This window comes from Alligator sinensis, unplaced genomic scaffold (genome assembly GCF_000455745.1).
Source record: "Alligator sinensis unplaced genomic scaffold, ASM45574v1 scaffold140_1, whole genome shotgun sequence".
In the NCBI taxonomy this organism is placed as follows: domain Eukaryota; kingdom Metazoa; phylum Chordata; order Crocodylia; family Alligatoridae; genus Alligator; species Alligator sinensis.
In genome coordinates, this window is record NW_005841836.1 from 740,065 (window position 1) to 761,568 (window position 21,504).

Below are 21,504 nucleotides of genomic sequence, written 5' to 3' on the forward strand. Positions count from 1 at the left end.
CGGGGCTTGGGGGTGCGGGCGGGAAGGGCAAGGTGAGGGGGCAGGGGAGGGACGGGGGTTGGGGCACACACACACACGCACTCTCTCTCTCTCGTGCTGTAACACATGTGCACAGCCACACAGTGCTGTGCTATAACGCACACGCATGCATGCGCAGCCTTTTTGGCTGGCTCCTGCAGCCTCTGTAGCTGGTGTCCAGGGCCACATTCCCTGCCCTCCGTTTGCCTGAATGTGGCACTTGCTGGCTGCCCCTGCCACTGATGGGCTCTGTGGTAGGTTTTGCCCTGGGGGAGGGGGTTGTCTAGCCTGTGGTCTCATGGGCTGTCAGTCCCACGGGGGTGGTGGGGGTGGTGTGCATCTTTGAAGGCTGCAGCATCAGGATTTTAGGGAGCTGTCCAGGCTGGGTCCACTCCCCCCACTCTGCAACAGCTCACCAAACCTCCCTGTGTGGGATGGGGCCATGGGCGGGCAGGGAGCTGGCATAGGTGCAGGCAGGCGACAACTTAAGCAGGGCTGCCACCAATGCCACCTCTGGGCCACCCTTCTACACTGAGGAGGGGTTGGAGCTGCTGCCCAGCTTTGGCAGCAGTAGTCCAGACATGGAGGTGGCAGTGGTGGCTGGGCAGAAGCTGCTGCTGGGTGGTGGGAAAAAGTGGGACCTGGCAGCGACCACGGCCACCTCTCTCCACTGCCAGGACTCTCTCACTGTGGCTGCCAGGAACCCATGCCAAGGCTCTCCTCCCTGCCACTGCAGTCTCCGTGCTGCCCCAGGCCCTCGTGCCTGGTGGGGAGAAGCTGCAGGGCAGCCCTGGCATGGGCTCTGGGTGGTTGCAACAAGAAGGTCCCGACAGTGGCGAGGAGGAGGCGGTTGTGCCTGCCACCAGCCCTGCTTTTTCCTGGGGCCCAGAAGCAGCTTCTGCTCAGCTCTGGGCTATGCGTGCAGCCCTGACCCCAGCCTGCCCTATTCTGGGGTTGGTGTCCTTACAGTGCCTGCTCCAGACTGTCCACCCCGACCATGATGAGCAGTGGCGGTGGTGGCCGGGCAGACACTGCTGCTGGGCACAGGAAAAAAGTGGGACCTGGCAGTGGGTGCAGTTGCCTCCCCCTTGCTGCTGCTAGACCCTTCTCGCTGCTGCATCCTGCTACCTTGTGACTTCTCTCTGCTGCTACCACCATTGTCACCTCTGGGCCACCCCAGGCCCCCGTACTGGTGGGGAGGAACCGCAGGGCAGCCCTGTTGCAGCTCTGGGATGCGCCAGTGAGAAGGGCCCAACAGCAGTGAGGGGGAGATGGGTGTGCCTGCCACCAGAATCCACTTTTTTCCTGCACCCAGCAGCAGCTTTTGCCCGGCCGCACATTGTGGCCGGTGGATCTGGAGCAGGCACTTCAGGGACCCCCACCTCCTGTATAGAGCAGGCTGGGGCTGTGCACTCAGCCCAGGGTTCAGGCCCCGACTGTGTGGGTCCTAGCTGGTCTCTATGGGGCTGGGGCTGGTGGTGGCAGCAGCCAGAAGAAGCCACTGGCACCAGGATCACTGGGAAATGGAGTCCAGTTGCGGAGCCACCCCAGCCTCGCCGCATGCCTGGGGATGGTGGGACATGCCATGGGCCAGAAGGTGTCTGGTCCAGGTGGGACCAGAGTACCCGCTGTGGGCCAGATGAAGTCCCTCCATGGTCCGGATATGGCCCACAGGCCATATTTTACACACCCCTGGGTTAGCCCCTTTTGTTAAAGGGAGTGGGGATTCCTTGCTTTCTAAGGAAGTGATACCACAGGCATCACTCCTGTATAATCTCTCTTAAATTAGTCCTCCGTACCTTGTTCCTTTTCTATGATGTTTATACCTCCATGCTATCTGGCCTGGGTTAGGTGTGACTTCCGTTTTCCTGTTGAGTTCTTTTGCTTTATCTTTCCAACCTATGCTGGCCCCTTTTGTGTTTCACCCATCTCTTTTCATTGTCTGTTGGGACCTGTTTGAGGCAGAAGATTGTCTTCTTTGTTACCTGTTAGGACAGTGCCTGGAATGGTGGGGACCTGATGCTTTAGTACAGTCACCATAACACAGCTAACATATAACAACAATAATAATAGTGATGATAATAGTAACAACAACAACAGTAATAACCGCAGATGAATGAATGTTACACATTTTTGTCAGCACAGCTTTGTTCGTCAGGAATGTGGTGAGGAATGAACTCTGACAGACATAGCTGTGCTAGCCAAGGACCCCAGTGTGGGTGCAGTTACTCTGGCAAATCTGCACTTCTGCTGTTACAACTTATCTTGCTGGATGGGGAGAAGGTGACAGGGAAGGTACAGGGGGCTAGAACAAGTTATGTTGGCACAAGCCCTGTTTTGTCTGTTCAAGCTGCATCTGTACTAGGAGAGTTTTGTTACACCTATATAGTTATACCTGCCAAGCACTCCAAATGTAGACCTGGCATAAGAAAAAGCCAGCAGCTTCTGGAGCTTAGGAGCTGCTTGAAAGGGGTGGATCTTATATTTTATTCTTTAAAAAGTAGCTTTTAATGGGAGTCATTTGAATGTTCTGTGATTATACGGGCACTAAGACCTCTATGAGCTATAGATGTTTGTTCATCGCACAACTAAACAAAAAATGGGCCATATTTCTGAAGATATTGAGACATTGATGTAGAGTTCGTTGCTTTGAATTGGTCAGTATCAAACACTGCACAATGTGTTTAATGTATTTGATATTGCTAACAATGCTTTATCTTGTATATTAGTTACCAGGATTACCATACAACGAGGAAGAAATTAAAATTGGCATCTTGCGTAATGTAGAGGAACAGCTGTATAAAACAACTTCCTTAAATCCAGCTTTCCAGGAATCTATTCTTTAACTGGGTTGGGGTGCTGTGGGTGCTAAGGCATATATAGTTGGTAGTCCAGAGGTTGCATGTTCAAAGCCAGAGCCAAAGTGTTCACAGTGTGGTTGTCAGATCACAAGGATTCTGCTAAGTGCTTTGTCACAAGGACATGAGAAGGAATGAAAGGTTTCTCAAATATTCTATGTTGATATCTTGCAATGCTTTCCTTTGATTTCTGGAATCTGTTGGCCAACTTATTAACATGTAATAAAGATTAATCACTATGTTGTGGAATCAGTTTCAGCTTTTCATTGGTGTCCTGGAAAACTTCAGATAAAATTAAATTTTTCCATGAAAATGTTAGTTTTGCTAGAAAAAACACTTTTTGTTTGAAATGATATTTTCCAGAAAAAAATTGCAGTCAGCTCTTGTGTGATAACTGTGGAAGAAATTAGCTGATTTCTTCAGCTAAATATCCACCTTTTTCCTTTGGCTCAGGGGTGTCAGACATACTGTCTGGTCCACAGGGCAGATACAGTCCATGGAGCCAGGTGATCCAGATCCAGGTGGCCATGGCTGTGTGCACTGCAGCATGCATAGGCTGGACTTAGTGTCATGGGCTGTGCCAGAGCTAGTATGCAGGGCAGGTCAGGCAGGTCATCACATGCAGTTTATACCCCATGCCAGCCTCCTGTGCTGAGTGCAGTGTACATGGCCAGTCCAGCCCCAGGCACTATGTGCAGTTCACACCGGCTTTTGGGCTTGCTGTGCAGATGGCATGCAGGGCTTGCACAAGGCACGTGCTGCCTATGACATGCAAGCTGGGCCTGGTGATGCAGGTGGCACAGTGGAGTTTGGGATTTGGGCTGCATGCAGTGCCCCAGCCCAAACCCCTGTGGAGCATGAGCCCCAGGCCACCCCATGTGCTGTGTGCACAGTGTGCCTCAGGGCCAGCACATGCTTTCTTAACTGGACCTGGCACTGTGGGTGCTTCACAGAAGGTAGTCCTCATCCAGTCCACAGCCTGGTCTGGCACCCTCATTTGGCGTACAGGGCTGGATGAATTTGGCACCCCTGTTTTAGGGTGCTTCTGTATCTCCTGTGTGGTACCCTGTGCACTACAACTTTCTTTAACTACCCATCAGGCCAGGTCACAGCCATGGTCTTTCAGGATGGGAGAGCTGAGCTGCATCACTTCTGGTGTTTGCATTCAGCTGACTGGTTCTTCCTTCTCTGGGGTTTAAAAATGATTTTTTGCAGCATTCTTCATGCCTGCTGACCCAGACAGTAAGACTGGAAATGGGACTCCAGTGTGGGTGGAAAATATCACCAACAGGTCTATGGGTCAAAACCCACTTATGGCATGGAGCCAGGAAACTAGCAGTGAAATAACTGTGCAAAATAAGGGAAAGTCGTATTGGCAGAGTAGAATAAATGCCAAAATCTAAGCAAACAACACCAGAAATTCTATATCGAGTCCATCTTTTAATCTGGGTATTGATGAACTGGTTAGAAAACTCCTACTGGAATAAGACCCCTTAGACACTGTACAAATAAGTAGGGGGGACTTAGTCCTTGTCCTCTTGAGTCTGTAATGTAAGATAAGACCCTAAGTTATTATTTAAATTGGTTGGCTTTGGGTTTTTTTAACTTTTAACTGCTTTGACCCCTAATCTAGTAAACAACATGGTGACTGAATACTTTACAAAGGAGTATGTAGCTTATCACAAAACACCACTGTCACTGTAGCAACTCAAGGAAAACTGTGGAATGTTATCTCTGTGATATAACATGGCTATGACATAGTTGTGATGCATACTGTATTTCATTTCCCTCCTACTATAAGGACTCAATAGTTCACTATCCAAAATGATTTTGAACTTGGTCCTCTTTTAATTGCACATTATAAAGCAGTTATCAGAATTACCAGTAATTTACACCATTATTAAAGCCTTTGCAGTAGCAAGGTAAAGGCCGTTTCCAAAGTATGTTAGTCAGTTGGAGCCTTTTTATTGATTTCGAGCAGCCATGGACTAGGATATAAATGGGCATTCGGACTGAATTACGGTCTCACTTTCTGGTGTCATTCTTGACTTGGGGAACCTGGCCACTGCGCTCATCTATGCAAGGTTTTTCGGTAAGCAAAAGCCTTGTGTCAAATCTCAACATTTGACCTTTATTTTCATTTATTTTTTTTAATTTTTTTTTATTTGACCTTTTATTTAAAGACCAACAATGTTTCTAACCTTTTCATAAGAGATGCATAAAATATTTTAAGTGGTTGACAAAAAATAGGCACTTGAAAGTAATTTATTATTAATTGCTAGTGCATATTTGGTTGGGGGGAAGGAAATATAAGTAAGCATTTGGCACAGTGCAGGAAATTATCTTCTGTTAATGAAATACATATTGATGCAAAGTAAACTTATATGAGATAGGAGAAATTTGATGAATATGCGGTGTTTGATAAGGAGTTTCATAGATGCATAGATTCACCAGGTCAGCCACCAGCTGTCCTGATTTGTCCTGCAGGGGCCCTATGTTGCTCTGAGCTTTCCTTTTGCCTGCTATATACCTGAAGAAGGACTTGATTGTCCTTGATTGTTGAAGCCAGCCTGAGCTCAAGCCCCGCTTTGTCCTGTTTAACTGATTCCCTGCAATAGCGCACCAGGGAGAGAGATTCCTCCTTGGTGGCTGCTCCCTGCTTCAATTGCCTATACATCTCTTTCTTTGCCCCCAGACTCTCCTGGAGCTCCCTGTTCAGCCAAGGGGACTTTCTTGCCCCTTTACCTCCCTTCCTATGTAATGGGATAGACTCCTTTTGAGCCCCAAGGATCACTCCCTTGAGATACCTGCAGCCCTCCTAGACCCCCATATGCTCTATGTTCTTGAGTTGCATCCCCTCACTAACTAGCCTTCTAAGCTTGCTAAAGTTGGCCCTTCTGAAGTCCAACACCTTAGCCCCACTAGTTACTTTGCCCACCCTTTGTTGGATAGTGAACTTGACCAAGTGATGGTCGCTATCTCCCAGGCTACCACGAACTCGCGTGTTCCCCACGAGATCATCCCCTGTTGCTAAGACCAGGTCAAGCAAGGCACTACCCCTGGTGGGACTAGACATCACCTGGGTTAGGTGGAGGTCCTGCACACAGTGTAAGAACCTCCATGAGTGGCTTGTTTTGGCTGTCTGCTCCTCCCAGCAGATATCTGGGTAGTTTAGATCTCCCATGACCACCGCCTCCCTCGCCTGTGTGGCGTCTGCTAGCTGCCCAGAGAATACATCGTCTAGCTCTTGATCCTGATGAGGAGGCTTGTAGTAGATAGAGTTACTATCCAATAGATATCTCTGAGGTTAGCATACTCAAAATTAGTGCACCTGCATGCTTGCAGGTGGCAGGTGATGAGAAGCTTAGCAAGAAATAACTATATTGCATATTGAAATAGTGCACTTATATGTGACTGAGTGTGTGCTAAACAAGATTGCTTTTACATCCTGTTCTTACCCTGAGTCTTAGCATTTATGAAAGTTTGACTTGTGAATGCTTACTGGCATTTCTGTTTATCAGAGCTTGCTACAGACCTAGAGAGCTGAATCATAGTGTGAATTAATTCTGCCCCTCCTACACAGAAGCCTGAGTAATCAGGTTTCATGCAGGACACTGGGAGGGGCACTGATTTCTCTTCTTAATTCTGCAAGCAGTCTGTCTTTGAGCACTAGTCTAACCTGTATGTTTAGAACAGTGGCTGCTTGCTCCATGCTCCTTGCCACTGTATCTGAAATGTTTCAGATGGTGTGACCATTTTTCAGGTTGGCCCCCAAACCTCCCATTGCAACCTGTTTTGGGTTGGCATAGATAAAGATCCCTTTAAGATGAACAGAAGATACAGATAATCTTCCCTCCTCCTTCTCCCCTACATAGCTTTTGCGGCATTACCACAATAGTGAAATGGGGTGGAGTGCCTAGCCCACATTACGGGTGAGTCTTGCTGTATAGATTTCCCTATGTTAGTTTATTCTTAAAAGCTATTTTTGCTCCAAATGTGGAGCAAATGTGGCAGCATCAGTATAACACCAGGCACCAAAGGTTGTAATGTGTCCAACTGTTGTGTCCTCTAAGCCCATTCACAGCGGTTCTAGACAAAACGGTGGTTAAAATACAGTCTGCCTGTCTATTCTAAATCTCCTGCCATTTGTCTGTCTTTTGAACTAAATCAGTGAGAATACAGTAGTAGGAAGGATTAGTGGGGAAAAACCCTAGTATAGACAAGGTGCTGGTCACTACCATTTAATCAGTGATATATCAACCAGGGTGTGGTGAGATCATTTTAAGGGTGCTGCAGGGGTACTGCAGAATTTTAGCATGGTTAGGTAGGCCACTACCTACCTATGATTTATTTGCCAGATAAACCCAGAGATTTAAAAATAGACCACAACAGACCAGAATGTTTTTGACACTGAGTTTTTTGCAACAGAAAGAATGTACCAGTGTTTTTCTGTAGTCGAAAAACAAATGAAAGCTAAGAGCTGGCATCTTCTGAGGGGTGTCTTGAGTCTAATGAGGGGTGCTTTGAATTTAAAAAGATTAAGAACTACTTCATTAAATGCTGTAGTTCCATAAAGACACGAATCAGGAATGGAAACAAAAGCCAAAAAGAATGCAGAACATCCCAAGATAGTTTTCAGAGCTCATGATATTCAGGCTACCAATCACAGAAAAGAGGACCTTGATTAGATCAAGAGCCTAGGGGGTTGATTCAGCTGTTGCTTATATCAGTTTTACACTTACTGCTCCTAAAATCAGCATCAGTTGAAACTGAATCATATTCAAGTAGTTGATCTTATCTCCAACTTGCTCCTTCCTCATTGTACTTTGTTTTGCCTATAAGCAAAAAGCATATACATTATTCAGTGTTCTTACACTGAGCACATGCTGTACTTTTAAATACAATTGAACAAAGAGAGTCGCAAAGAGAGTCTCTGAAACTGTATACTCATTTAACAGGTGATACATTTCAAAAGTGTTTACGTCAAAAAAAAAAAGTGGCAATTAATTCAGTCTTCTATTTTATTTTTATAAGACTTTTGTGATATTGCCAGTTATCAAATCATCCTAGGAAAAAGCCAGGGAGATTTTTGTATACTGGTTGTTTAAAAATTGCCTAATCAAATACCAGCATATGGGACACATTTCTGATAGGCTGGTCTGCTGGACTTTTATGTTTGCTTTGATCTTTGTAGCAGCGTGCAGTTTTTCTGGGGGGGGGGGGTTAATGGTGCAATGTTGTAACATGATCCAGGTGTCCTCATGCTGTTTGAAACTGAGTCCTTGTAACCTTTTGCTTTCCATGAGGAATGCTAAAACAAAGTCTGTGGGTTTGGATTTTATCAGCCAGAGAAATTTGTTCAGTGTAAATTTTTCAAAACAAGCTGGTTCCGTACAGGAGAAATGTTCTCTTGTGTTTACTTTGAGATTGGTAGAGAGAAGTATACATCCATCAAATTTCAACAATGAAGACTTCTCCATCTTACTGTATTTGCTCAATTCTAAGATGAGGAGTTTTTCCCCATTTAATGTGTGTCGGGAGGGGAAGCCCCTCATAGAATCCTGTACAAGGGCAGTGGGGAGGAGGTAGGAGCAGGGGAGGCAGGCAGGCAGCTCCTGTGGCTCAAGCTCCAACCCTTTACCTGGGGCATAGCTGCAGCTGCAGCCTCTCCCCTCCCATTTCCCCACTTCCATGCAGGCTCTGTTCCTCTGCCTGCTCTTCCCTCCCTCCTTACTTTTGTTCTGCATTGGCAGGCTCCATGCATGCTGCAGCCTGAGGCCCTGAGCATGGCTATAGCCTGACCTTGCAGCAACGGCATGCAGCTCACATGGTTGTTACAGGGGCTGGGCTGGAGTCATGCTCAGTACCCTGGGCTAGAACAGGGCAGAGCCTGTGAGTCTGCATGGGAATAGTAGGGGGCAAGGGGGAAACAGAGAGGCTGTGGGGGGAAGGGGAAAAAGGGGAGCAGAGGCTAGGAGGGAAGGAAAGGAAGGGGAGCGGGAGGAGGAGGGGGCCAGGGTTGCCAGGGGAGGAAGGCAGGGCACAGAGGTAGCAGGGGGACAGTGACAAACAGGGGTCAAGCTGCTTGAACTCCCCACCTACTCCACTTCCTGCTCCCCTGCAGTGGTGGTGGTGGGAGGGATGAATTAAAGATGGTTCTCCAATAATTAGATTCTATACATGAAAATGTATTAAAAAATTATAATTTTTCCTTATGTAGAATCTAATTATTGGGGGGGTCATCTTAAATTTGAGTAAGAACTCTAATCCTATTTACAGTCAATATTCTCAGAAACTGGGTCAGCAGTGCACCTAAACCCTCTGATAGATAGAGCCTTTATTGAGATTGTCCTTTAGCCCAAGTGTGCCAAAATTACCTTCTATTCTGGGACACATGGGAGCCATGGGGCTCTGTGGGTTGAATCCAGCCTGGGTCATGTCAGCAGCAGCTATGACTGTGACTTGGGGCAGGCAGTGGCAGTGGCAGCTTGAATATGGGGCATGTGACACAGCTTTGGCTTGCACTGTGTGCCCTATGCCAGAGCTGAAGCTGCTGCTGCTGTCTCATGTCCTGAGAGGTCCAGCTCTAGCTCTTGCATGGGGCATGGGGAATGCAATAGCCCCAGAGTGAAGCAGTGATGGGGCCAGTGGCCAAGGAGCTGGGGCTGCAGCAGTGGCAACAGGCAAAGCAACCAGGGGGCAACTGGGGCTGTATTGGCCCTTGTTTGCCCTTGTGTCACTGATTGGCACTTCCACCTGGGCCCCAGGTCCCTAGATTTTCCAGCAGGCCATGCAGCCATGCCCCCCGCCAACTTCTGGTGCCTTGTTGGTAGCCCAGTGGTCCAGATTGAGCAGTTCCATAGCCTGCATCCAGCCTGCAGTCCATATGTTTGATACCCCTGATGTAGACTGTAGTAGAACTAGAGGCCTCAACTGTGTTGGGACCTAATTGTTTGAGGTGCTGTACAAACACAATATATACATCTTTCACTGTCCTATGGCTTCCTAAAAACAAAGCACAACAGGTAGAGGTGATCTCTGGATAAGAGAGAGGACAAGGTAGCAATAATGGAAGAGGACTTAATCTACTTCCTTAATCCTTATAGTTGTTTGTCCTTCGTCAGCAAAGACAACTGCATCCAGCAGGGGGAGGGGGAAGGGAAGAAGAGAAATAGAAAAAAATAGAAAAGGAGAAAAAAAAGGAAAAAGGAGAAAGGGAGATAAAGGAAAGAGAAAGAAGTGGGGTGGAGGCTAGGTCATGTGGGTATGTAGGTGATTTATAAGCCTGATTTGTGTGTTGAACAGTCTGCTGCAGCAGGGGCAGGAAAGCGATGAGGACTGGGTACGAGGGGTTTTAGTTTTCCTGGCCATGTGTTTCTTCATTGCTTTTGCCATACATTGCTGTCTGAAGGCCAGTACTCCGTTCTGGACTGATGACCTTCAGGATGGACGGTTGTGAGCAATTTGCTCCCACGACTCCAGGTCGATGCCGAAACTCTTTAGGGACACCTTCAGAGTGTCCTTGTACTGCTTCTTTGGTGCGCCGCGAGAGCGTACTTCTTTTGACAGTTCGCCATAAAAGATATTCTTTGGCAGGTGAGTGTTGGGGATTCTTGAAAGCTACCCAGCCCATCTTAGCTGTGCCAGTTTCAGTAAAGTGTGAATATTGGGGAGAACTTGATCTTTCAAGCACCTATGTGTCTGGAATCTTGTCCTGCCACTTGATCTTTAGTATTTTATAACACAGGAAGTATTTGAAATTCCCTGGAAAAGTAGATTTTAGGAGGTTGTGTACTTGTATTCAGTTTCCAAAATGCAAATGGCCAGTTTTGACCTTGGGAAGTTATCTCTTCCAGTGTTGTGAAGGTCTGGCCTGAACTACTTACATGGCTTTGTAGGTTGTTTAAATGTTATGGGCAGATCCTTAGCTGTAAATCAGTACAGCTCCACAGATAGTAATGGAGCTGTGTACGTTGACAGCCTCTGAGGACGTTAACAATCCCTACCCAACCTCCATTGCATCCATTTAGAGATTGAGCCTGTTCATTTTTTAGAGCCGTTCCTCAAAACAAAGCTCATGTCGCTCCCCTCTGCACCATCCCCAGAATGTGAATGTCTGTCTTTTGGCTCAGTGCCCAGGACCAAGCACAGTGCTCTTCATGTGGGCTCATGAGTGCCTTGAAAGGAAGAATTATCATTCCAGACTTGTAAGTGATTCTCCTCTTTCTGCAGTGTAAATGATTCCCTTTATTTTTTTCTGAACACAGAAGCCCTGCTTTTAAATCATTAACTCTAAGGCTCTTTTGCTTTGTATTAGAATCAAAACACGTTTCGACTTGAAAATAACCTATAGCCTTAATGGTTTTTCCAACATGCATGATTAGCATTCTGGTTGCTGACTTTCCCTTACTTTGGTTAACTCCCAGCAGGACCCTTAAAGTTGTCTTTCTGCTAAATTCTTGCCTAGTTTGTTCTGTTAATAGGTTACTGTTGGTACATATGCCATAAAAGATATTTAAGTATTCAGTTAAGGAAAGTTATCAAAATACCGCAGCCACATATTATCTAGCCTTAAAATAGCAGACTTCAACTGCACGCTTACGAGGATGAATATACATAGAAAACCACAGAATGTTATGTGTAGACACCTTGTGGCTGCTCTAATTTCCACTGGGAGATGAATCGGCCTTCAGCTGTCTCAGAACCACAGAGCCTCAAGGATGTCATGATGCAGAGTACAGTGGGGTAGTTGAGTAGATGCAGTCTTGATCCAGACAGTCAGCACAGCTGAGCCAGTAAGAGGGGTGTGGGTTGTACTATGTACTGTGTAATTCACTCGCTCTCATTGTCCATCTGCATAAAGTAGAAGTTAAATGGACAGGCCCATGTGGAATAAAAGACAGTTTTGGCCGAGTGCCAGTTCAGTGTCTTGCCTGCTTCTGGGCCACTTCAATTATATGCTGTCCTTCTGCTCAGGATTCACAGCAACTCCATAGTGGTGCCCTGTATTAGTTTTCACTCTCTTGTAATTAAGGGCCTGACATGTGTAGTTCTATCAACATTAATGTAACTAATAACATGTCACTGGTGACCAATTTAAGCAATGGATGTTACAGTTTGGGCATAATTTATCTGTGGAAAAATAACACCTAATTTACCACAATGAACACCACCACTGCCGTTGTCTTCTGGCTGTAGCCTTAGCATGTTTCTGAACCTTAGCTTATTTGGACAATAATTTCATGGTAAAATGTTCAGATGTTGGCTACCATGGATGCAGACATCGTAAATTGTTATAATAGACTATTTTAGCAATGGTTGGGGATTAAAAATAAGAACTGTTTTGCAGTGTTCAAAGCAGTTGATGCAAGATGGAAAAACACTATAATTTTAAAGTTTTAAATAGCTACTAAGAAAAAAGCCAACATTCTTAGAATATGTTCACTTAAGGGCCACACCTGCTTGGCTGGGCTGCCTGGGGAACTCTGGGGTCTCTATATCACTTAATATTTGTCTGCCCAAGTGCCAGATCATGAGTGCTACTTTTATACATGGTTTATATTAGGGTCTTGAGAAAAAAAGTTATAAATTGCAGTTGGTTTTGGAATTTGATCTAAAGCTTACTATTTAAAGTGAGTTTCAGTTTTGGAAAGTGTATCTTAGAAATGTTAATTTTTGGTTCTGTGATTTTGATGAGTATTTATATACTCTTTTATATTAGTAGTTTCAATTGGGTTGACTGTTGTAGAGATTAAGCAGTTTACTACAGCTGTGGGCAAGTGTTGTTTAGCATGCTCAGTAGGAACTGGGAGTTGTTGAAGTCTTTGTAAGTTGGTTATAAAAGTTGAAATGTCAGACATGGGTTTTAGCATGAAAGAAGTCTGTAAATTCATGAAGGGTATACATACAGTGAATAGGGAACTGTTAATTTAGAAAATCCTGAAATACAAGACCTAAGGGGCATGCACTGAAATTATCAGAAGGCTGGTTTAAACCAGAGCAAGTACTTTTCTTTTTTTGCACAGTGCATAGTTAACTTTTGGAACTTAGAAAATTGTAGAAGTTTCAAAAGAAGATTAGACTGATTCATGGAGGACATGGAGAGTGATTGGCTCTATGGATGCAGTAAGAGCAGTGGCTATGATATACCTTGACTTTAGCAAGGCTTTTGATATAATCTCACAGCATTCTTGCAAGCAAACTAAGGAAGTACAAATTGGATGAATGGACTGTAAGGTGAATAGAAAACTGGCTGGATTGTTGGGCTCCAAGGGTATTAATCTATGGCTCAGTGTCTAGTTGGAAGCCAGTATCAAGTGGAAGCCTCAGGGGTCAGTCTTGGGGCTGGTTTTATTCAATATCTTCATCAATGACCTGGAAGATGGGATGGAGTGCACCCTCACCAGGTTTGTGGATGACATCAAACTGGATGGAGTAGTAGATATGCTGGAAGGTAGGGCTAGGATTCCAAGAGACTTGGACAAATTGGAGGATTGAACCAAAAGAAATTTCATGAAGTTCACTAAGGACAAGTACAAAGTCCTCCACTTAAGACAGAAGAATCCCATGCACCGCTACAGCCTGGAGACTGATTGCTGACTGCAGCGTGATTGCTGCTTGGGCCTGACAGAAGCCCTAGCAAAGGGGCTGAATCAGCCCAGGCCCTTACTATAAGAGTAAGAGTCAGTGCTCTCTAACATCTAAATACTTATGCATGGATTAAAGAGTTGCCATTCTGTAGGGTCTGTTGAGACTATTCATGCATATAAGGATCAGGTAATAGAGTCTTTCTTACCAATGGCTTACTTTCTAGACAGCTTGATATTTTTTAAGTAGAGAGTCCCTTTAAGAAAATAATTAATGCCTGGTTATAAAAATAGAGGACAAACATTGAAAAAGCAGGACCCTCTACATTCAAATTAAAGAATGTTCAAACATCTGCCAATCTATACTTAAATGTTCTTCAGATGGTCTTGACTATGACTTTTTATCATTGCTCGTACTTCTATCCAGTACATTTTTCTCTGTGAATTACAGGTATTGGAATTCTTGGGTTAGATGGTAATACTAAGAATGAAGATGCAGCATTTCTCAAACAGTAAACATTCCTTAAGCTAATTCAAGTTTTTTCCCATAATTGTTCCATCAAATTTTGCAGTTTGAATTTCTGGATCACATGGATGCAAGTGGATAACGCATCGAGTTGGGCAGGAATTGGTATCAAACATACTTTGCCATTTAGTTCAGTACTGTTTTTCTTTTATTGAGGCTTTTTCCAGGACATACAAACTGCCAAGATAAATATTGTTTTATTAGATTTCAGATCCATTGTAATGTCCAAAAGAAAAGCGTTATTGCATCCATTTATATTTCAGAAACTGTTCCACACATGTTAGCTATCATTTATAGTATATTTCCCATATGGTTTACAGTGGTTCTGGAAGCCAACGAAGTGTCTTGGCTGTACTTCACATGCCTTGTTCATGGCTAAAGATGGCATAATAATATATGCACACACTTTTTTTCTAGACAGAATGGGCATGTCCTAATTTACCATCTTCCTTTCATTGACAGTCTTAAAGTTGCCATGTGTTGCAGTGCTGATTTGAGGATGGCAATGGTTAGCATAATGGAGAAATAAAAAAAAGAAAAGAAAAAAACCAGCAAGCCCAAATGTTGAGATTTTTCTTAAATTAAAGTCTTTTATTTTGTTTCAGCTTGCTTTTGAAGTCAGACAAGGCACACAGATATTCTGCCAATTTCATGGATTTTCCATGTGTGTTTTTTATAACATATTTTGTATTGCTGATCCCTGCCTGGAAGCTATTGTATTGGTGGTTTAAGGAATGATAACACAGTGGCAGTTTGCTTCTTCTCAAACGGTTATAGGCTATAGCTATTAAAACCACAGATTTATTATAAGTGGTTGATACACTTTGCAGAGTTTTATGAGTGGGAGTAGAGATGTTTACTCTCTCAAACCATGGAAAAGTTTGGAGTTTTTGAATATGCCATTAACATGCTTAATTGCAGGCTGCCGTGCAGAAGGCTTATATGTACACAGTATTTATTTGCCTTCAAGAGATTTCACAACACTTTCATACATCATCTTTTCCTTCCCAAAGAGTAGTAGACCTTTGGACAGTTGTTGTAACTCCACCTGCCAAAAAGCAATGCTTTGATTGGCAGACTTTGTTTTCTTTTTGTTTTTGTTAACCTCTTTGCTTTCTGGTATAATACTGTATGTTGAAATGTTTCATTTCCAAGGTGGGGAAAGAGGCAGACTTACAGTGCATTATAAGTAAGTGATTGTTTCTCCTCTGGGTACTACCAAAGCTGATCTGTGGTGATCTGTGCTTTTGAACTGTACTGAAGGAAAACCAAAATGTCCCCCCTTGTCCCCACATAGGGCAGGGTGTGCAGGGATCATGGTTCAGCCTGGGCTCTGGCCCCAAGCTGTCACTGCTTGGTGACCCAGCCCCATGATCCCGGTTTTGCCCACCCATCCTACTCCTACACATTGCTCCCCACTCGCTCAAAACCCCATAGGGATTTTTCGTGAGTTGTTGCGCAAGAGGGATGGGGGTCCTGATTGGCCTGTGGCAGCACATCAGAACTCCCTATTTGGCCCTTGGGCCCAAATAATTGCCCGCCCCTGCCGTATACAGTATTCAAAGTACAGTGTCTATATAAATGCAAAAGTCCCATTGTGTTTGGTAACTTTGGCAGCCATAAGTTATTGAATTCTATATAATCTCTTGTTCCTACTCAGTTGGGAAAGTCAGAGCTGAATAATCATAAATTTGAGCATGATAGCTTAATTCTACTTTTGGCAGTACCGGAGCTGATTACACAGCAGATGTCCTCTTTAAAATGTGTCAGATACTGTTATTTAATACCTAACTAATCTACTAACTGGCACAAGTACATTTAGAAACGCTGCATTTTACTAAATTGGGGGGTTAATTTGATGATAACAGATTGAAATGTTTAATACCATGGAACAATACGCAACTGACAAATAAGTCCTTTTGATAGTGTACTTTTAATAGTCTTGCACTCAATTTGATTTCTCTCCTTGGCTGTAACCCAGCCAGTGTGTGAACTCAGATACTTTTTTTTTTTTTATTCCAAATAGCTGCTACACAGGCTATTAATCAAATCCAAATAGTAGGTTTACTGACTTTAACTACTTTGGACAATATTTGGCCCACATTTTCAGTAATAGGTGCCTAACATTAGGCTTCCAAACCCATATTTAGGCACCTGTCTGGTTTTCAAAAGTGTTGAACACTCAGCAGCTGTCACTGGCATCAGTAGAACCATTTGAACATGTAGCATGCTGGTTACTTAGCAGCAGCCTTTAAAAGGGCCTGACTGACAACATGCTGCTTTTAGGGAGGTGAAAAATTTTAAAGGCATAAAGAGCCATCAGGCACTGCCTCTTAATAAGCAACTCTTTACAAAAGTATGGGCCTAACTGCTTTTTCTGTCTTCTGAAAATTTCTCCCTTTAACTGTGATCTCTAATTTCTCATGTAGACATCTAACCAAAATTTTGGGCAGAGGACCAGAAGTGCTGAGCCACTGAAGCTCCTGTTGGTTTCAGTGGAAATTGTAGGTTTTTAGGAGCTTTGAAAAGCAGGCCAATTTTAGATGAATACTTAAAGGGGGGATTAGGTGCCTCATTTTAGGCACCCACATTGAGGAAAAATAATCCCCTTTATCTCTGCTTGTGCATCCGATGAACTAAAATCTCACTAAGATATTCAGATTGTGAAAATGTTTGTGGAGTCACTTATTCAAGAACAGTCTGAATAGTACACTTGATTGAAGGAAAAAAATATTGAAAATAGGATTATTTATTCTCCCCCCAAAAGTGTGAGAGAGAGAAATAATTCTCTTTCAAGAGCTAACTGTCGAGTTCATCAAGGTGAAACATGATCCAGAAGCATTAGTCTGAGATTTAGAAAAATTGAGTTCAGTTCTCTGCTCAGCTACATACTTCCTCTGTGAGACTGATCAAATTACTTGTTTTAGGCTCATAGTTTAATGGCAAGAAGGTATCTGAGTACAGTAAAAGAGTGTAGTTGTACATTACAGTTAGCTTGTGCTAACTCTGTGAAATGCTGGGAAGTGTTAAAATTAAAACATGCTATGAGCATTGACACACTGGACGCATCTACATGTGCTATTAACACAATACAGGCTTACTGCGCAGTAAAATAGTGTGCAGTAAGCTTTCCCCGGGAGCGCATCTACACGTGCACCCTGTTTGGAACAAATCTCCCAACAGGAGCAGCCTGGTATAGGACTGCTCCTGCCCTGCTCTGTCCACCTGCAGCAGCCAGGAGGAGCTCCAGGCTCCCCTGGGGTGCTAGCCTGGGGGTTGGCAGGAGGTATGGGGGCTGGACCCAATGCGCATGGAACCAGGAGAGCTCTGCCGTCTGCAGTGGCAACTGCTTCCTGGCCCCGTGCATATTAGGAGGGATCCTGATATGCACAGGTCTGGGAGATGGCTGCTGCTGCAGCTGGCAGAGCTCTTCTAGCCCTGTGCACATTGGGAATCATAGCTGCCAGTGAGCCCCATACATAGTGGGGATTCTCTGCCTAGCAGGGGTCTGGCCGGGAGCTGTCCCACTTCTGGGGCAGCTGCCAGGGAGTCTCCAGCTGGGCAGGGATTCCTTACCCAGCCAGAGGCTTGCCCACAGCTGTAAAACGCATCCAATGAGAGCTAATACCTTCTCTTAACGTGCACAGCTCTGACCTGCCACTAGAGGGTTGGCAAGCAGGGATATGGGTAGGGTCTGTCTAGTCTGCTCCATATCTGCCCACCTTTTCTGCTCTCCAGTGGCAGAACAGGCTCTTCTGCTTCAGGATCAGGCTGTGCCAGGACCACCTGCCCAGATCTGACCCATGCTGACCCTCATATGCTGGGGTTGGGACCACAGGGCCTGCCCACTTAGATCTGGCCTGCACTGTACCCCACGACCTTAGATCAAGCCTGTTCCACCCACATCAGGCCCTGCAGCTGACCGGCAGCTCCTTTTCCACCCACTGCTTTCCCCCATGCTCCCATGCCCCTTCCCCCCCTTTTTCTCCCTTCCCTTCTCTCCCTACTTTCCTCCTCTATTCACACCACTTACTGGCAGCTGCCCAGCTGTCAGCCCAGGGCAGTAGAGCTCAAGATGATAGCTACTATATGTGGGAAGGGCCGGGAGTGGTACCTCCTAGGATACTGGAAGACTCTAAGGCTGCTTGTAGACATGGAAAAAAATGGCGATTTACATTAAACTTGGCATGCTCCTGCACTGAGCCCAGCACATGCTCAGAAGAGACATTGTGTTAGTTGGACCAGGCTTTCCCAATGTCTATAGATTAGGCGCTTTAGTGGGGCTTTCTGCCATTTTTATATAATAGCTGATTGAATCAGCTATTAGATAAAAGTGCCAAAAAGCCCCACTGAAGTACCTAATTTATACAGATGCTGCAGAGCCAGGTCAAACTAATGCGCTACTGCTTCCGGTAAAACATGTTTTTTTTTCTTGTCTTATTTTGTTTTTTCCACATCTGTCATCACCCTAAATTGCTGGTATTAGTCTTATGGAGCACACTGATGTTACTGCAGTATGAGTTAGAAATAGTCTTCTTCTGAAGAGGATTATCCCTTAGACACTTGAAGAGTACTTAGCTCATCTTTTCCTGCATTAATATGCTGAAATTCCCATTTTAAGAGCATGTAACCCATTTGAAAGGTAACATGTATGTACAAGCTAGATTTGGGAGTTAGTTATTCTGTGCTTTGGTTTCCAGTATTTAAATTGAGGATAATAGCACTTTATTACCTTACCAAGGTGCTGCAGAGGAACATAAATTAAAATTTGGGAAGTGGCTCAGGTACAAGGGCAGTGGGGGGACCATATAACTACTTAAAATAGACCTACATATTCTACCTGATACTCTTAACGATCATTAGTATCCCACATCAGCCTGTTTGTTGCTCAGAGGTGGTATCAACAGTTACTCCCAGGACTGTTTTAGGCAAGGTGCTTGGTTGGTTGGTTGTACAGTGTAGTATGGACACAGTGTAGTATGGGGTGTGACTGAGTGGTGGAGGGGCAGATTGGAAAGAGTAGTAAGGCAGAAGAGTAAATCAGCTGTGTCATTTGTCATTTGGTGGCACTGAAAAGATATCTGAGGTGAAGGTTTGTTTTTATTTCCAATCTTAGGATGGACTGTACCTTCTGATTGTGCTTTCAAGATGTTTAAGTTTAGATGAGCAGCATGTCTATTTTGCAGGTAACAATTAATGAAATTTTTTGGACCTAGTTTGTATTGACTTGACTTGATGGACAATAGGATTTTTCTTGACTTATTGCTTTTGTACAGCTGTACAACTGGCATCCAGAATATGAGCACAGAGTTTATGAGGCTCTGTGTGAAATTCAGGTCACTAGAATGCTTCTGACAATGAAGCACCTGTCAGGTGTGTTCCAGCAACACATCTGTTCTGCTGAGAGACACTCAGTTCTGTAACGGATGAGTCTGAGAGCAGTGGTTGAGCTAATATTTACGTGTTTGCTGACAAACTTTACTAGCTGACAATTCAGAGATGTACCTTGAAATTTTATTTGATCTTGGTATTACAAACCTATTTCCTTGTATTTCTTGGACTTCAAAAGCTGCTTTATAAAAAAAAAAAAAAAAAAAAAAAAAAAGTTATAAAATTAACGCTCCTTGTTATAATTTGTAGAATAAGACCACCTGCATGATGTGTTTTATGCCCAGTGTACCACAAATTAGCTTTTTGTAAAGTGCCTCATTGTATGTACTTTATTTTGTTTTGCATTAATCTCTGCCATCTTGTATCATTGCTCTCATTGGAAGTTTTTATGTGCATGTTAGATATTTAATTGGGATGGCTTAGTATTTCCTGAGTTGGACCAGATGATCTCTTGCGGTCCCTTCCAGCCCCATTTTTTATGATTCTATGACTCTGCCTGTTACTTCATCAATATTTATTTCTTTACTTAGTTCTGATGATTGGAATTCAGTTATGGCTATATTTTCAGACCCCATTTGCAAAGCCTTAAGCATTAATTTCACACACAGTAAGTAGCCCTATTGACTTTAATGAAACTGTTTACTATTTGTAAAGTTAGGCACATCCTCATGTCTTTGCAGCATCAGGTCAGGGCAGGGTGGATAAGAATCAAGTATTTAAAAAAAATCATTTTTATTATTTAAATCATATTTTTTTTATTTTTTAAGATGCTTTAAAAAAAATAAACCTATATAAAGATAGTTGATTTAAGATATGTTAAAGCGCAAAGATATCATAGAATAGAGATTTTAACTTCTAAGTATATACTATTTGACACAATATATTCATGTAACTTTTTTAGAAAAGTTTTATAAATAGGTCACAACAAGCCATGGACTATATTGGGGCCCAATCTTATGGGGTTCCCAGAAGCTCCTCTATAAATTAGCGACGATTAAAGAAAACCACTCTACCCAATAAAACTCTGCTCAGTCTAGAAGATCCCATTAAGTGTCTCTGTGATGCTTAGTTTCAGTTTTCAAACTGGGTTTGTGTCTCCAGAGAAAACAGCCTTGTTAACGGCCATACATGGAGATGAGAGAGAACAGACCTGATTACCCACCCATCAGCCCTGTTGTCTCTCTGTAAGTTTGTGTACACAGAGTCAAGCCTTTACCCTTCTGTAAAAGTGCAAAGTTGCAAAAAGTTAAATGAATAAACGATATCAAACAAGAATGTACTACTTGTAGAAAACTGATTTAAATCTAGGCTTCCTGAGCAATGATTTAATTTGTGATTTAAATCATGATTTAAATTAATTTAAATCAAATCCACCCTGGGTCAGGGCCTTAGACTACACAGTCTTCAAAGTAGAGACTGTGCTTTCCTGTGTGAACACAGGGATGGTTTCTCAGTTCCCCAGCACAAAGAGACACTTATGGTGGTATTACACATAATTTTTCAAGTTCTTTTTCTTACTAAGCAAGTAAATAGTCTTAGGAAGGCTAGAGTAAAGCAGGAAGTGTGGACAACGTTATACTCAGAATCAGGAGTAGGTGCAAGTGATTATAGGCACATGTTGTAGGTGGAAACCTGTAACAATAACATCCAAATCAGTAAAACTCATCTGTAGTAAGAGAGGCACTGATAATTTATAGAATAGATTTAATTTCCTGAGAGCAAAGGTAACTGTCAGGTAATGTTCATAAAATAATTATTAATTTCAAGATCTTTCCAATACCAGCGTGTTCTACTCATTATCTACCCACCAGTATGACTCCATAGTTAAACTGCATGATCATTGGCATCATAAGCCTATTTCCCCCCACAACTTCTAAAATATAAGAGTGGGAAGAGAAACAAAAGTTCCCTTTTGCTCGAGTTTCTGTGGTTTGTACTGAAGATTTCATTTGTACGAAAAGGTGTACAAGGATTAAGTACAGACAGTTAGAAAACCCAAGGTAGAATTGATTCAGTCTACACAAGATTTTCTAAGCTGCATAAATTGAACTGATACTGAATTGAACTGTTGTTCAGTCTTCCCTTGGCCAAGACAAGCAAATGCCTGCACTGGCCCTTGTCAGAA

The 21,504-nt window shown here is 43.6% G+C and overlaps 1 protein-coding gene across 3 annotated transcripts in view; it reads left to right on the plus strand.

The window, feature by feature from the left end:
* Window positions 1-245: 245 nt before the first annotated feature.
* The window catches only part of RIN2 (Ras and Rab interactor 2), a 163,712-nt gene continuing 142,453 nt past the window's right edge, over window positions 246-21,504 (plus strand). Inside the window, exon 1 of one of the 3 annotated variants that reach the window (XM_025201906.1) lies at window positions 246-272. In XM_025201906.1, coding sequence (XP_025057691.1) covers window positions 261-272 — 12 coding nt within the window. In that variant the 5' untranslated portion in view covers window positions 246-260. Of the gene's footprint in view, window positions 273-4,938; window positions 4,969-19,144; window positions 19,175-21,504 lie in introns of those variants that run through there. The other 2 variants (XM_025201899.1, XM_014519383.2) reach the window with 2 other exon arrangements.